The 14,458-nt window shown below is 40.5% G+C and overlaps 1 protein-coding gene and 1 long non-coding RNA gene across 2 annotated transcripts; one reads left to right on the forward strand and one right to left on the reverse strand.

The window, feature by feature from the left end:
* Window positions 1–3,337: 3,337 nt before the first annotated feature.
* LOC118994710 (serine/threonine-protein kinase SIK3-like) lies at window positions 3,338–4,660 on the forward strand. Its single transcript, XM_037057366.1, has one exon. It carries the CDS (start codon window positions 3,364–3,366, stop codon window positions 3,739–3,741), a length of 378 nt encoding a protein of 125 aa, XP_036913261.1. The 5' UTR covers window positions 3,338–3,363; the 3' UTR covers window positions 3,742–4,660.
* Window positions 4,661–13,295: 8,635 nt separating this feature from the next.
* On the reverse strand, window positions 13,296–13,670 carry LOC118994711 (uncharacterized). The gene is made up of 2 exons (XR_005068123.1): window positions 13,568–13,670; window positions 13,296–13,349 (listed from the first exon to the last, which is right to left on the reverse strand). It is a non-coding gene; the product is annotated as an uncharacterized LOC118994711 (long non-coding RNA).
* Window positions 13,671–14,458: the final 788 nt, after the last annotated feature.

The following is a 14,458-nucleotide window of genomic DNA, read 5'->3' on the forward strand; positions in this document are numbered from 1 at the left end:
TATACTTTCCTGAAAAAAAGATTTTCTGGATGAATTTTTTTCTATACTAATTGTGTTTTCCCATTGATTTTACTTATAAAATCAAAGATAGATTTGCCCAAGGAAAACATTGATCCTAAATAATAATATAGTCACATCTAAGAATGTAGAAGACCTTTAAGAAAAACATGTTTAAAGATGTTTTGTGTGATTTAAAGGATATTGATATTTTAGAAAATATGCAAAGCAGTAAGGATAATTTTTTAAAAGATTTTATTTATTTATTTTTAGAGGGGAAGAGAGGGAGAGGAAAATATCAATGTATGGTTGCGTCTCGTGAGTCCCCTTCTGGGAAGTGGCCTACAACCTAGGCATGTGCCCTGACTGGGAATCAAACCTCGATCCTGTGGTTTGCAGGCCCATGCTCAATCCACTGAGCTAAACCAGCCAGGGCTTAGTAAGGATAATTTTTGTTTTGTGTAATAGCTTGAAAGATTCCATTAAAAAGAAAAAACGTGGTGAAAGTGAACAGAGAATCTTTGACTGAAAGCTTATTTACCTTCTTTTTAGCCCCCCCCCCCCCAGATACTTTATAGCACGAGACTATATACTTTGCCTGCTCAGACTTGTTTCTGGTTACCCAGGGAAAGCATTGGAATATGACTAGATTGATCTGGGATAGGAGAAGGAAAGGCAACAGCCACACAGCTGAGGTGGTAATGCTGAATACAGCCCTAACAAAGAGAAAACACATTCAGCTCACCTGGAGAACCAGGGCACACCAGGGCATCACATCACAAGTCTATGTGATGGCAGAATTTATAACTAGCTAATGACTTCCTTGCTTGGGAATAAGTGGTATGTAAACATTCTATGATGTTGCCTTTTGGCGTACAGGATTTCTGAATATGCTTCTGTATCAGTTGAATGCTTCTATAATGTTAGCTTGTACCTGCTCTGTCTGTCCTGCTCTCAAGAACTCTCAAAGTCTTCTACTTTCCTGGATGTAAACTGAACTCAGTCACCTTGGGCTTCTGGAGGAACAACTTTTCCTATTAACTTCTACTTTTAGAGAGTTTATAATCCAGTGGGGAAAGATCTCAGGCTCCAGAGGTAAGTAAGCTTTGTTTAGGTTTGTTTGCATCTTAGTTCTACCACTTTCTAGCTCTGTGACTGTGGCCCATTATTTTAATCCCTCTGTACCTCCTTTCCCTTATCTGCAAAATGGGGATAATAGTAGAATTTGTGTCATACATTTATTGAGGATTGAGTTCATGTCTGTAAACTGCTAAGGATAAAGCCTGGCAAATTGTTATTATTGACTTTGAGTTCCTTAATAAATCCTCATTAGACACATGCACATAACTGTTTTCCTTATTCTCCAATGGTTTTTGTTCATCAATGCCCTCCTCAATTTTCTATATTCTTCTCACTGAAGAAACTCTTCAGGGAGATCTCCAGTAAGTCTTTGTCCAAGTCCCAATAGGATACATTATCTACTGGCCTCAATGCATGTAGGCCGGGAGCACGAATGGCATAACACCCAGCGTATACATTCTGGCCATTATTAGGGGCAAGAGTGATGTGCCTCTTCTCTTTGTTGGTTAGACCACTGCTACATTTTCTAGTTTCTCTCTAGAGGGTTCTTTGTTTTTCACACTTTTGGGAGAGCAGCAGAAGTTGCCGTACTTGATGTTCCAATGATCTCATGAGTGGAGAAGAGGCTATAAAGTCACTATAAGAATGGTTTCAGTGCTGCTCCTGCATCCAGAGTAAAAGATATGTTTCCTTGCCTTGGGATCCAGAACTTTATAAAGTTAATGTACAGTCTCTGCTAAAGGAAGGTGAGTGGGGTCATGAAATGGTAGGAAGAGCTGGCCACACCATTTATCTGGGATTGATTAATCTCAACCAATGAAAGGGTTTAACTGGTGCAAGAAACTGAGGTCTACACTTCGTCCTCATCCTTATTTGCCAGTAAAGGGTCCAATTAGTGTTAATTGTGTTGGCAATTTGGAACACCGTAAGGGAATTGATCCAAGACAATTGCATAATGACCTCTCTGTCCCATTCTACTCCCAGCCATTACTCATAGTCAGATGGAATCAAAATGCTTGTAAACATCTTGCGGTCAGAGAGAGTAAATGTGCACTCTCCTCACACATTTACAGTGCCTTGAATATCAGTTTTTAATATACATGCAGTGACCTGATGATACAGTTCTGCCATTGAGACAAGAGTGGGATCAGCAATGGACTGAAAGAATACATTTTAACATAGAAATGTTCACAATCTTCCTTCTTACCCCCATTCCTACCTTGTTCTCCATCCCCACCTAAAAGAGTTAATTTACTTAACAAAGGGAAGGGGAGGAAGAGGTGGGGGAAACTTGGGAGCCTGCGAGGGGCTCTGGAGGGTGTGGAATGTCAGATAACAGGAGGAGAAAATAAAGATAAATTTGATCATCTTTAATGTCCTTTAGAAGTCGCTAATAAGAGTGGAATTTTTATTATTTATTTTGCCTAACACACTGTTCTTCTTTAACTGTGATGTGGCTCACTGGATAATGTGCACCACTGCTCTATCAGGGTTACGCAAGTGACAGAAATAGGACAATCATGTAGTTAGGGAATTGTTCAGAGAGGAGGTGGGAGGGAAGAAAATGACGTACCTTCTCTGGCCTTCACCCACCCAATAACTGGTATGTATGTGTGTTTGGTCTGGTTTCCCGTCCGTGAACACGCAAATCCTAGTTTCCCTGTTCTCCTATATTTGGTGACAGTTAGATTGGTTGTACCGGGTGAGTTGGCTTTTCTAAGAGGAAGGAATTTTACTAAAAAATTCCCCTGCTTCGTTACCAACTTTTATAGTCTCTGCAATTCTGTAGCTATCCCTGCCTTGGAGCCTCAAGGGCTAAAGTGGGACAGGGCTGGCATTTTTGATGAGGCAATATTTTGTTTTAAGGGGAGCTGGGTGTTTGCCGAACTGGTATAGAGGTCACACTATGGGTCACTTTAGCGATTCCAGTGACACTGGCTTTTCATCGGGCTTAAAGCTCCCAGGACTTGGGAACGCCACAGCGGTTTGCAACGGACTGCACACTTGTGGTGCCCAGTCTAATTCCCAGAGGAGAGCACTCAGGAGCCAGCGCCAGAGGAACTGGGTCTTAGCGGGAAGGTCGAGCTAACGGGTGAGGTCACGGTTGCCATGGTTCTAGGCAGTGACGCGCGTCGTCACGTGACTAGCGGTTGCCATGACGCTGAGCCTCGGCGGTGCGGGCGCTCCGCCCCCGGAGTGACGTCAGCGCCCCCTTCGTCCGCCCCCGCCCCCTCCCCCTCCGCCCGCCGGCTCCCCGCGGTCCCGGAGGTTTCACTGCACAACAAGATGGCGGCGGCGGCAGCGGCGAGCGGAGCTGGCGGTGCTGCCGGGACCGGAGCGGGAGGAGCGGGGCCGGCGGGCCGCCTGCTGCCTCCTGCTGCCTCGGGACCCTCGGCTGCCCCCGCTACTGTGGCCCCAGCGGCTAGCTCGCCGCGTCCCCCAGCCCCGGCCTCCCGCGGGCCGGTGCCTGCCCGCATCGGCTACTACGAGATCGACCGCACCATCGGCAAGGGCAACTTCGCTGTAGTCAAGCGGGCCACGCACCTCGTCACCAAGGCCAAGGTAGTGGCGCGGAGGGACTGGGCGTCTGCGGGGTTGCGCAACCCGGGGATCGCGCAGCCTGGGTCAGGGACCAACTGTAGCGGGGGCAGGAAGGACCCGTGACTCTGAAGCTGAGGGGTCGGTGCGGCGAGCGGTGCTTGGGGTATTGGAGAGCCTTGGGGACTGGGAAAACGGGTACGGAGTTTGTGGAGGGGAAGTGAGGAGAGGGCGAGAAGGTGGGAGACTCCGAGGGACCCGAGAGAGGGAAACTCTACGGTTGAGGAGGCGCGAGGGGTTGGACATTAAGCACCAGAGACCTAGAGAACTGAGGAGGTGGGAATAGGGACGGGGGTTCCCAGCGCTGTATGGAGTGTGTAGAAGACTTGATTGGAAAGGTTTGGAACTCTGACGGAACCATGAGACTAAGCTAAGGAGACTCTGGAACCAGCAGTTAGCAGATCCTAAGGGAATGGGGTCAGGGCCATAGGAAATGTGAACCAGGAGGGTGGGGGAAGACAAGGGTAAACTGGACGTCTGGGGCATGTTTTAGGGGCGTGTGGTGGGTTCAGGGTATTGGGGGATAGGAGGGATCTGGTACCTTATGACAGAGATACCCATCTGCATAGGGTCGTCTAGTACTGATAGATGATGGGAATGAAAGCCTGGGGACAGACAAGATCATGGGAGGGAGGAGTCGAAGAAAGTGAGGAAATACTGAGGAAAATTTTTCTTTGCTTATCTGCAGGAATGGGCTCAGGGAACATACTGGTGGTGCAGGTTTATGGTGGCATTAGGTAATCAGGGGTTAAACTTTGGGAGAGCTGGATTGTTGATTAATTTTAGTTGTTTGAGGTTCTGGAATTGTAGACTTTATAGAACCCAGGGTGAGCTGTCAATGATTTGGGGAAAGGCTGGTGACTGAAGAGGTCTGTGAGGAATCCAACACTGGAGGATTACACTCACTGGGCCCTTTGGTTCTCAAGGGATTTGTGGAGTTGTAGGACTGAAGTTGGCCAAGGTCAGTTAGGAAGCCTGTAAATATATAAATATGTAGATTTAAATATATAAATTTTTACATGTAAATATATAAATGTATAATATATAAATTTTTAATGTAATATATTAATATATATAAATAAATATAAAAAATTTTCCATGTAAAATTCCTTTTTTAAGGAAGTATGGGTAGCATTTTTCTATAGCCATCTTCACTGGGAGTATTGGAATCTAAGACATCAGGCAGATTCATTTGGTTTCAGTTCGACCCACAAAGCCTATTTGTACTACAGATTTTTTCTTTGTTCAGTCTCTCACTTGAATGAACACTTTTGATGTAGTCATGCACCATATTTAAAAGTACAGTTTTCCCTAACCTGACTAATGAAGAAGTCTTACAGCTACTGCTGCTGCTTCCTATAAAAGCTACATCAATTCCCCTCACCTCCTCGGCCTAGCCTCTGGTTGTCATCATCTACCTTGTTTTTGCTTTTATGGCCGTTGTTTGTTTTCAGAACCAGGGACTTATCAAGTAAGGCCTTCTATCCTGCTCACTTACAGCCTGAAGTTCCTTTTCCCTTCATCTGTTAGTGACTACAAGGGGCCCTTGTCGTGTGGCAGGGTGGGTGCCTGTGGAAAATTGATTGCTCGTTTTCACTTCCTCTGGGGAGGGGGTGCTCTTCAGCCTTTCGGTCAGTTTTTATCAGAGGGTCTCAAGTTTGCAGGTCTGAGCTGCTGGAGATAACAGAGTCCAAGGTTCCAGTTGTTACCATCTTACTATCTCCACCTTCTCACCCCCCAATCCCATGTAGTGTTTCCAGTTCTGTTTACTGTTAGCAAAATCAAACTTATGTTCACAAACAACTATAATTGTTGGAGCTTTGTTCCTTGTTTTGGTGTTTCCTTTTTTGCCCCTGCACCACAAACAATCACATTGCATTCCTATGATTATTTTGCTCTGATCTTTGGGATATGGACTTCATGAACTTAATTGGTTGGTTTGTGGTATGTATGACTTAAAGAATTTTCTGTTTTCCAGCCCTTGGATACACCAAGGTATTGATCAAAAATTTTTGTGACAGACAGGGTTGAAAGTTTTTGGAAATGTGATTGCAAACAGTTGGTTTTTGGCTTTATATACATATGAGACATTTCTGTCTTCAGTAGTCAGCAAAGCCAGTGCCTAATTATGGCTGGACTGCCCACTTTCTAATTTTCCTGTATGTGTTATGTGTATTTCTTAGTTTTTCTCTGAGGCCTTGGTATCCTTTAGGACTTTAGCATTTTAAAAATTGTCTTGTTTATAAATGGGTGCCTCTGTTGATGTTGGTTTTAACTTTGATCATTTGTGGTATGGAGTTTTGCAATTCTTATATATGGAAATATTCAAAGTCTTGAATGAGGCTGAAATGGATGGCTTGGACAGTGAGTTCAATGAGTTGCATGTGTGGTGGGACCATACCAGCACTCATTTGTGTTTCTGTAGCAGTGTGCAGTTAACTAGTTACAGTTACAAGCACCCTATCTTTTGATGCTTAAATTACTCTGAGAACGTGAGTGAAGCTTAATTCACAAGGAGTTGTCATGTGCTCTGAGTGAATGATGAGCATATTTTAGCCTGTTCCACACTTATCTGAATCCACTTTGGAAGGGTTTCTCAAATGCTGACAGCTTAGATGTGCCTACCAGCTGTTGACTTACAGTATGATGGCCTATTAAGACCATGCTTTGGTTATATAATGAAAGGTGCCTAAGTTATTAGCAGTTGCAGAAACTGCTGTTTCAGTTACTCAGGTAGATAGATTTTTCTTCCCATGCACTGCAGTGTTTATCTTACTTCTGCAATCAGGTCACTTGGAACCAAAGAGAGCTATTTTTTTCCATCTCTTTCCAGAATATTATTTTTGTTTCTTCCTTTAGAGGTATGTGATTTCTTCTTTCTCCTTTTATTCCTGCAGGCCACTGAATGCTCTGGATTTTTCTTTTAACCATATATAACAATCAGACTCAGGTAATTCAGATGATACTTGTGTTGGCTGAAGGTTGTTAGGTAGTAGGTGTTTTTGAACATCAAAGAAATATTTATGGTCACCTTTTCTTTCTTTTTTTAGAGTTTATTTATTTATTTTTAGAGAAAGGAGAAGGGAGGGAGAAGAGAGGAGAAAAACATCAAATGTGTGGTTACCTTTCACGTGGCTCCCACTGGGGACCTGGCCCACAACCCAGGCATATGCCCTGACTGGGAATTGAACCAGTGACCCTTTGGTTCACAGGCTGGCGCTCAATTCATTGAGCTATACCAGCCAGGGCTATGGTCACCTTTTCTTATATGTACTATCCATTCCAAGGACTAAGAGGCTAAAGTAAACTTCATTTATTGACTAAGCTATTACACTTCATCCAACAATAAATGGTGAAACTGGCTCTTTCCCAGAACCTGTTAACTCTCAGACCTCCTAGGGAAGGACCCTGGGATGAATAAAATCAGTACAGAAAAGGAAATATTTTAATATTTGGTTGTCAGTGACTTTTGCAGCATGGCATTTATGAGCTCAGAGTTAATGTTGGCAGCACTGCAGTGCTTAGAGCGTCACTGCAGAACAGTTAGTAGGAGAGAATATTCATCTCCAACATAACTTTGGTCAGCAGCTCGCCCTGGCTGTCTCTATTCTATAATCTTTGATGTTTTTTCTCCTCCTCCTCCTCCTCCTCCTTCCTTCTTCTTCTTCTTTTTATTTTTGAGGAGCCTTAGTCTAAGATTCTTTGGCTCTATTCTTTGGTAGGCCACTATGAAGTATTAAAGCAATTAAAAAAAGATTTTCTGCTGTCAAATGCTTGTAGTCTGTTGCCTGTGCCTAATTATACTTTCGCTGTTTGGATGAATAAGAACAAAGACTAGATAATATTTTGTATATTTTTCTAAGTATACATGACTATAAAAGCCATTTTTGATACTTTTTAAATTTTTTTGAATTTATTGATTGATTTTTAGAGAGAGGAAGGGGGGGAGAGAAAGAAAAAAAAAGAACTATTGGAATAGAGAGGAACATTGATTGGTTGCCTCAGGTACATGCCCTGACTGACTGGTAATTGAACCTTCAGTCTTTTGGTGTACGGGATGATGTTCCAGTTCATTGAGCAACCCAGCCAGGGTGGTCAAATACTGTTAATATGTATTTAACAGATAACTATCACTTGCCCATTACTAAGTTTATGGTAAGAGCTTGCACTTTGGGTAAGGCTGCCTGAGTTTGGGTCCTCTGCTGCTTAATAGCTGGGTAATCTTGGGTAAATTATTTAACTTCTTTGTGCTTGGATTCCCTCATCTGTAAAGTGAGATGACAACAGTACTTACCTCCCAAGTTTGGGTATTATGAAGGTTGAATAACATCATTCTTGTGAAGCTCTTAGAGCAGTACCTGGCATATAGTAGGCATATAGTCAGTGTTGTCATCATCCTCATCATCATAAGATGCTGTAGTAATGAAGATGAGTAAGATATAGTCCTCCTTTTTGACCTTTCATCCCTTTGAACAGTTTATAAATACACATGCCATTCGTTTGTGTAGGTAGATGTCATTCTGATGATATGCTTTCAGGGTAAAAAAAAAAAGTAGTTTGCTATTATGTCAGGTGTCACTTTGAGAGAGCTGGGTTTAAGTCCTGTAATCTAAGGGCTAATTTCATGAATTGGCATTTTAGAAAATAATTTTACACTAGTTAAACTTTTAAAATAATTGTGAGACTTGTCTAATGAAAACTGTGACTAACACTGGCTTTTATTTGGGCTGCTTTGACTATTCCATGTGTTTGTGTTACTATTCTTTGTCACATTGGAACAGAGTTTGTTTGAGTGCAGTCTTTTCTCCAGAGATTCACTTAAATTTGGCAGAGAATGTGGAGAAATAGGCTTACAAGACTTAAGAACACATTTGCATTTGGGTGCTGCTTAGAAGGCCAAGGGCAAAATATTACACAGAGAAAATGTTTTGTCCTATGACCGCATTCCAGATATTGACCAGCCAGGACACATCTGTGAACTGCTTTAGTGCAAACTCATTTACACAAGGAGGAAAACTCAGAGTGGGCTAATAGTTTCATATTCACTTCTAAGGAAAACTTTAATGAAGCAGATGAAATGATGCTTGTGCCCGCTCATCAGGAGGCTGAAAACAAGATTCATCACTAAATGGAAAAGAGAATTATGTCAAAAAGAAATTGAAAATAAATTTATGTTACATTTGAGGGGATAGTTCCACTCCTAGATGATACAGAAATACCTATTGCAAGATGGCTAACCTCATTTCGGTACAAATGATACTTCATTTGTGATGTGGTTACTGACTTTATTGAAACTTTGTGAAGAGTTAAGATTGATTTGGACTAGTCTAGTCTCTCCAGAATTGAAATACCAGTATTCCATTTTCAACATCAGAGCTGTTGATTTTAACATTCTGACTTTGGTGCCAGCTCCCTAGAAAGTCATAGATCTGGCTTAAGCCAGAGGTGCCCAGACTAGTTATTTCTGTGCCAAAAGTGCTGTTTTCATTTTCCAGGCATCATCCTTGCTAATGTTTTCAAGTTCACAGCATAAAGGAGAACAAAATGGATGGTTTGAAAAGAGAAAGAAATTCTCTTTTCTTTAGAGCCTCTGTAATTCTAAAAAAACACTTACAACATCTCTGCACAGAGATGGAATCCTTTTGTTACCTATTCATTCATTCAGTAAAAATTTGGATTTATTGAATCCAACTTTTGTGTCAAGCAGGTTCTATCGTGGACACTCTTGTATACTGACAAACAAGAAAGATGAGAATTCTTCTTGTGGAGCTTACTTTCTAATGGGAGGAGATGGATAAGAAACATGTAAATAAATAACTTCATATAGTGATGAATACTATGAAGAAAAAAATGGGCTGGAGTGTCTAGGGAAGAACACTTCTTCAGATGGAGTGGAGGAAGGCCTTTCCAAGGTGGCCATGTTTGGACTGATACCTGAATAATGAGAAAGAGCGTTAGCCTGGGGAGATCTGGAAGACAGAATAGTCACTGCAGAAGAAATGGCAAGTACAAAGGTCTTGGGGAAGAAAAGAGCTTGGTTTTTCCAAAAATTAGACCCAAGGTTATGGTGGCCTGGAGTTTAGTGAACAAGGGGGAGGATGGTAAGGAATGAAATCAGAAAGGTAGAAAGAGACAAGATCATACAGGTTTATAGTCCATTTTGTGGAAGTGGGTATGAAACAGCATTGCTATCAGGAGATACCAAAGCAGAGCACTAGCATCTGCTCTGTTTTTAAAAAGTCATGTTGGTTATTTTATGGTTACGGGTAAAAAACCTTTTTTTGGTGCATTGTTCAGGTAGGGGAGGTATTCAATCTTAACAACTTATATTCTCACACAATAAGAGAGTGGCACGCATTTTGCACATAAACATGATCAGTCAGCAAATATTTGTTGATTTTTGGACACAATAGAGATCTTAAAGACCATCTATTCCAGTGCTTTCTTTTCTAGAGTCTAGTAAGGTAGACTTAATGGAGTTTAGAATCTTAAGCCTTTAGGGGCTATTAAAGGAATTTATACCAATTATCCATTAGATTCATGACTCCCTTTGGTATCTTCCCCACCTCCTTCCATTTGCCCAGAATCCTGTAATTATGGGAGTTTGAATTAGAATCCAGACGTCCCTATTTCTAGTTAACTCTACCCTGACTCCTTCAGTCATAGAAGACATTGCCCTTACGTTCTGAGCACTTGATCTTTTGTTGGAGAAAGAAGATATACCTACTAATTAAAGCCTAAGATATTTATCTTATTTATTAAACCACACTCCAGAAGTGAGATGTCATGATGAGAGGACAAATTTCCAAGTAGGAGGAAGAGTCTATACCAACACTTTATTTCATCTGTCATTTGGCATTATTTCAGTTTGTCACCTGTACCCCTTACCAGCAGTCCTCCATGGATCCATTGCTTTGCTCTTAAATTTCCTACTCAAATACCATTTGATCCTCCCTTGACATGATAAGGTGTCAAAAAAGCCTCTCAAAATACTAAGGAAGTTAAAAGGAAAAAGGAAATGACCATAAATACAGTCTGCCTTATATAGTGTTCTTTTGTTACTAAATCTAGTTTATTTACCCCAGTGAATATGAGTAATTATACTTTCTGTCTTGGATTGGTCTCGTCTATTATTGAAGATACCTTTCTTCCTTGAGGATACATTTATTGATTTCTTGCCTTTTTTTGAGAGAAAGAAAAACATAGATGTGAGAGAGAAGCATTGATCTGTTGCCTTCCCTATGAACCCCAACTGGGGATCAAACTAGCAACCTAGGTATGTGTCCTGACCAGAGATTGAACCTGCAGCCTTTTCGTGTATGAGATGACACTCCAACTAGCTGAACCACCCAGCCAGGGCTGAAGGTACCTTTCTTAGATGGACTCCTCACTTACCAGATCACTACCAGTTTTCAGGGGATCGGGCCATCATATAATACATTAAGAGAACTGATCACTAAGATACATACCTCGATGACACAGGTACCTGAGTACCAAGAGAACAACTTACCTAAGGGCTTCTCTTATGTGGTCTGACAGCTTCATCTGTTCCCTGGTGAATGACCTCATTTGTCAGGTAAGTCCCTGACCCATTCTAATAGTGAGTAGCTTGGTCCCTTCTGGCATTACACATAATACAGAACAGTCATACTGTTCTGGAGATGACTGACAACATCCAGAGGATGAAAGTTATATGCATTATTGTAGACTTTTGTCCTGATGTAATACATAATTGTTAAACAGGTGGCTGAGATAATTTTTGAGAAGCTTTGACAGTCTTGTATGAATTAGTTTCAAAGAGCTTCTTTTGGGTCTAGTCACAATAAAGTTCCATCGATTAGTACAAAACTGTTGGATAAGCCATCGAGAAATTATGTTAGGACATACAGGGTGGGGCAAAAGGAAGTTTATAGTTGTTCATATGGAAAATAATATAATAATTAATAAATAATAATAGAAGAATATACTCATGTTTCACATACTCACAATTGTAAACCTACTTTTGCCCCATCCTGTATTTCTATTTATGAGATGTACAATTCACTGTAGATGAGGAGTCTCTGGCCACTTAATAATATTTATATTTCATCTCAGAATTTAGGTTGTTAGAGAGATGGGAACCAGATTGAGAACACTCAGCCTCATTTCCCAGAAGCTCAAAAGGAAGGGAGAAGCAAATCTATCACTTGGTTAAAGCTTGTCTGTGTAGGCTGGGCTCATTCAGTTGGATACTTTTGGCCAGTTATCTTAAGCTATAGTTAGGTTTTGCTTAGGAAGTTCTGAGAAATTATTAAGTTTCTGCCTAATTTCAGCTCTAGTACATCCTTACCAGCAGTATGTTTTACTTCTCATTTGCTTCCTCCAGAAGAAATGAATCTGAAAATTTAGGTTAGCTAACCATACTTCTTGAGACTGAAATTTTTGAGGAAGAAATTTTTCATTCATTCATTTACTCCAACCAACCAAACAATCATCCATTCAGCAATAAACTTTTGAAAAAAATATTTATCAAAAACTAGGAATTGATATATGACACAAAATTAAAAAAGTATAGATTTGTATGTTGTAAAATTTAGTCTGCCTGCCACCCCAACACCTCAACCACACAAGTTTTTACTTTTGATTCACAGATATTGATTTAGGGCTATGCTGGATGCTGCTTATTTTCTGGCAGTGCTTTGACATGCTTGAAATTTCTAAATGTCATTTTACTTTGAAAAAGAAAGAAGAAAATATCTCACTTAATTTAATGCCTGTCAGGAGGCACAGTGTGATACATTACTGTAATCTCCATCAGGGCGGTGATTTTAATCTGTTGTTTGCTGCTATGGTCCCAGTGTCTACTATAGTGCTTCTAAATATTCATGTAACTAATATAAAGGATTAAAAATAGGAGCTGTTTTTATTTTTAGAATTTTACTATTAAAATTTCTTTTTTAAAAAAAGATTTTATTTTTTTATTTTTAGAGAGGAATGGAGGGAGAAAGAGGGAGAGAAATATTGATATGCGAGAGAATCATCAGTTGTTTGCCTCTTGCACACCCCTAACAGGGGACCTGCCACCCAGGCCTGTGCCCTGACTGGGAATTGAACCAGAGATCTTTTGGTTTGAATCCACTGAGCCACACCAGTCAGGGCTGAAATTTCTTGTCTGTAGTTAAGATGTAAAAGAAAAGTAATTTTCTACCTTTTTCTCACAAATCTCTAGCTAAGGAGATTTTACAACCTTTCTTGGCAAGTAATTTACTTTTGGTGTATCTCAAACTTTTATTTACTAAGAAGTTTAGTATATCCGAAGTAAACCCTGCAATTTAATTTTTTTGAATTTTATTTATTTATTTTTAGACAGAAGAGAAAGGAGGGGAAAAGAGAGAGAGAGAAACATCAATGTGTCGGTGCCTCTTGAGCATCCTCCTGCTGGGGACCTGGTGTTTGCCTCTTGCACACCCCTAACAGGGGACCTGCCACCCAGGCATGTGCCCTGACTGGGAATCAAACTGGCAACCCTTTGGTTCACAGGCGAGCACTCAATCCACTGAGCCACACCAGCCAGTGCTCAGTTCATTTTTATCCTTGTTCATTGATCTTTCAGAGAGAGACATAAACTTATGTTGGAGAAATTAATGAAGGAAAGAAGAAAGGTCGGTAAGAAATAAGACTCAGATCACTGGAACCTTTGGTTTTTTTAAAATATTTTATTTATTTTTAGAGAGGGGAAGGGAAGGAGAAAGAGTGGGAGAGAAACATCAATGTGTGGTCACCTCTCATGTGTCCCTCACTGGGGTCCTGGCCCCCAACCCAGGTATGTGCCCTGACTGGGGATCAAACCAGCAACCCGTTGGTTCACAGGCCCGTGCTCAATCCACTGAGCCACACCAGCCAGGGCCGGAACCTTTGATTTTTTTAAAGTTTTATAAACTTGAGTGAGAATATCAGAGATTAATGAAGGTTGTAATTTACTCTTTCCTCTTTTTAATGGTGAAAAGATAGAGAAGGAGACTATAAGATACATAATTATGTAATAAATTTAGTGATGTAGCAGCTGTATTGTGTCTGGATTTGCCTATGCACTGTACGTATTACTGAACAGATTTTCAAGGGTAATTACAGTATTTTGCTGTGTGTAATGCTTTTGGCCTATGTTTTTGGCCCAAACTTTCAGGGAAAAAAATCTTTCATTTTAATTTTTTAATTCAATTATTTGTTTATATTTAGGAACAAAAGCGATGGTCCTATTCTGATGTATTATTTTGCATATGGGTATTATTTTTGCTTTCTAGAGTTATACTTTTGAAGAATTAAAACCATTTATGTAGAGGTGGAATTAGTACCACCCATGTAGTATAATGCACATCCTTATTTTCCCTCAAAAATTTGGGCAAAGTGTGCATTATACATGGCAAAATATGGTAGATCATATGGTGATATTCTTCTCTTAGAATGTTTTGGGGTTACTAATGTTTATTTTGGGCATATGTTGATATGCTGTTTCCTTTAATCTCCAGTAGAAGGCCTAAATTGGGGGGGGAAAACAAAGAAAGAAGGGAAATAAAAAATACTGATGCATATATACTTTTAATATTTCATTTTAACTTGAAAGTATATATATAAGTATTCATTCACTAATCTTTATGAAAGTGTTTATGGAAAACTCCAGACAAACAGAAGTAAAGAGAATAGTATAATGACCCCCTGTCAATAGTGTAATGGTACACACAGATGTACCACCCAGTTTGAGCAGTTAATACCTCATGGCCAAACTTTCATCTATACTCCTTCCTGT

Source organism: Sturnira hondurensis, unplaced genomic scaffold (genome assembly GCF_014824575.4).
Source record: "Sturnira hondurensis isolate 20B ecotype Veracruz unplaced genomic scaffold, ASM1482457v3 Scaffold0009719, whole genome shotgun sequence".
Lineage (NCBI taxonomy): Eukaryota > Metazoa > Chordata > Mammalia > Chiroptera > Phyllostomidae > Sturnira > Sturnira hondurensis.

Bases quoted from the DNA above. Each gene is read 5' to 3' on its own strand.
- LOC118994710 (XM_037057366.1), top strand. From the start codon at position 3,364: ATGGCGGCGGCGGCAGCGGCGAGCGGAGCTGGCGGTGCTGCCGGGACC.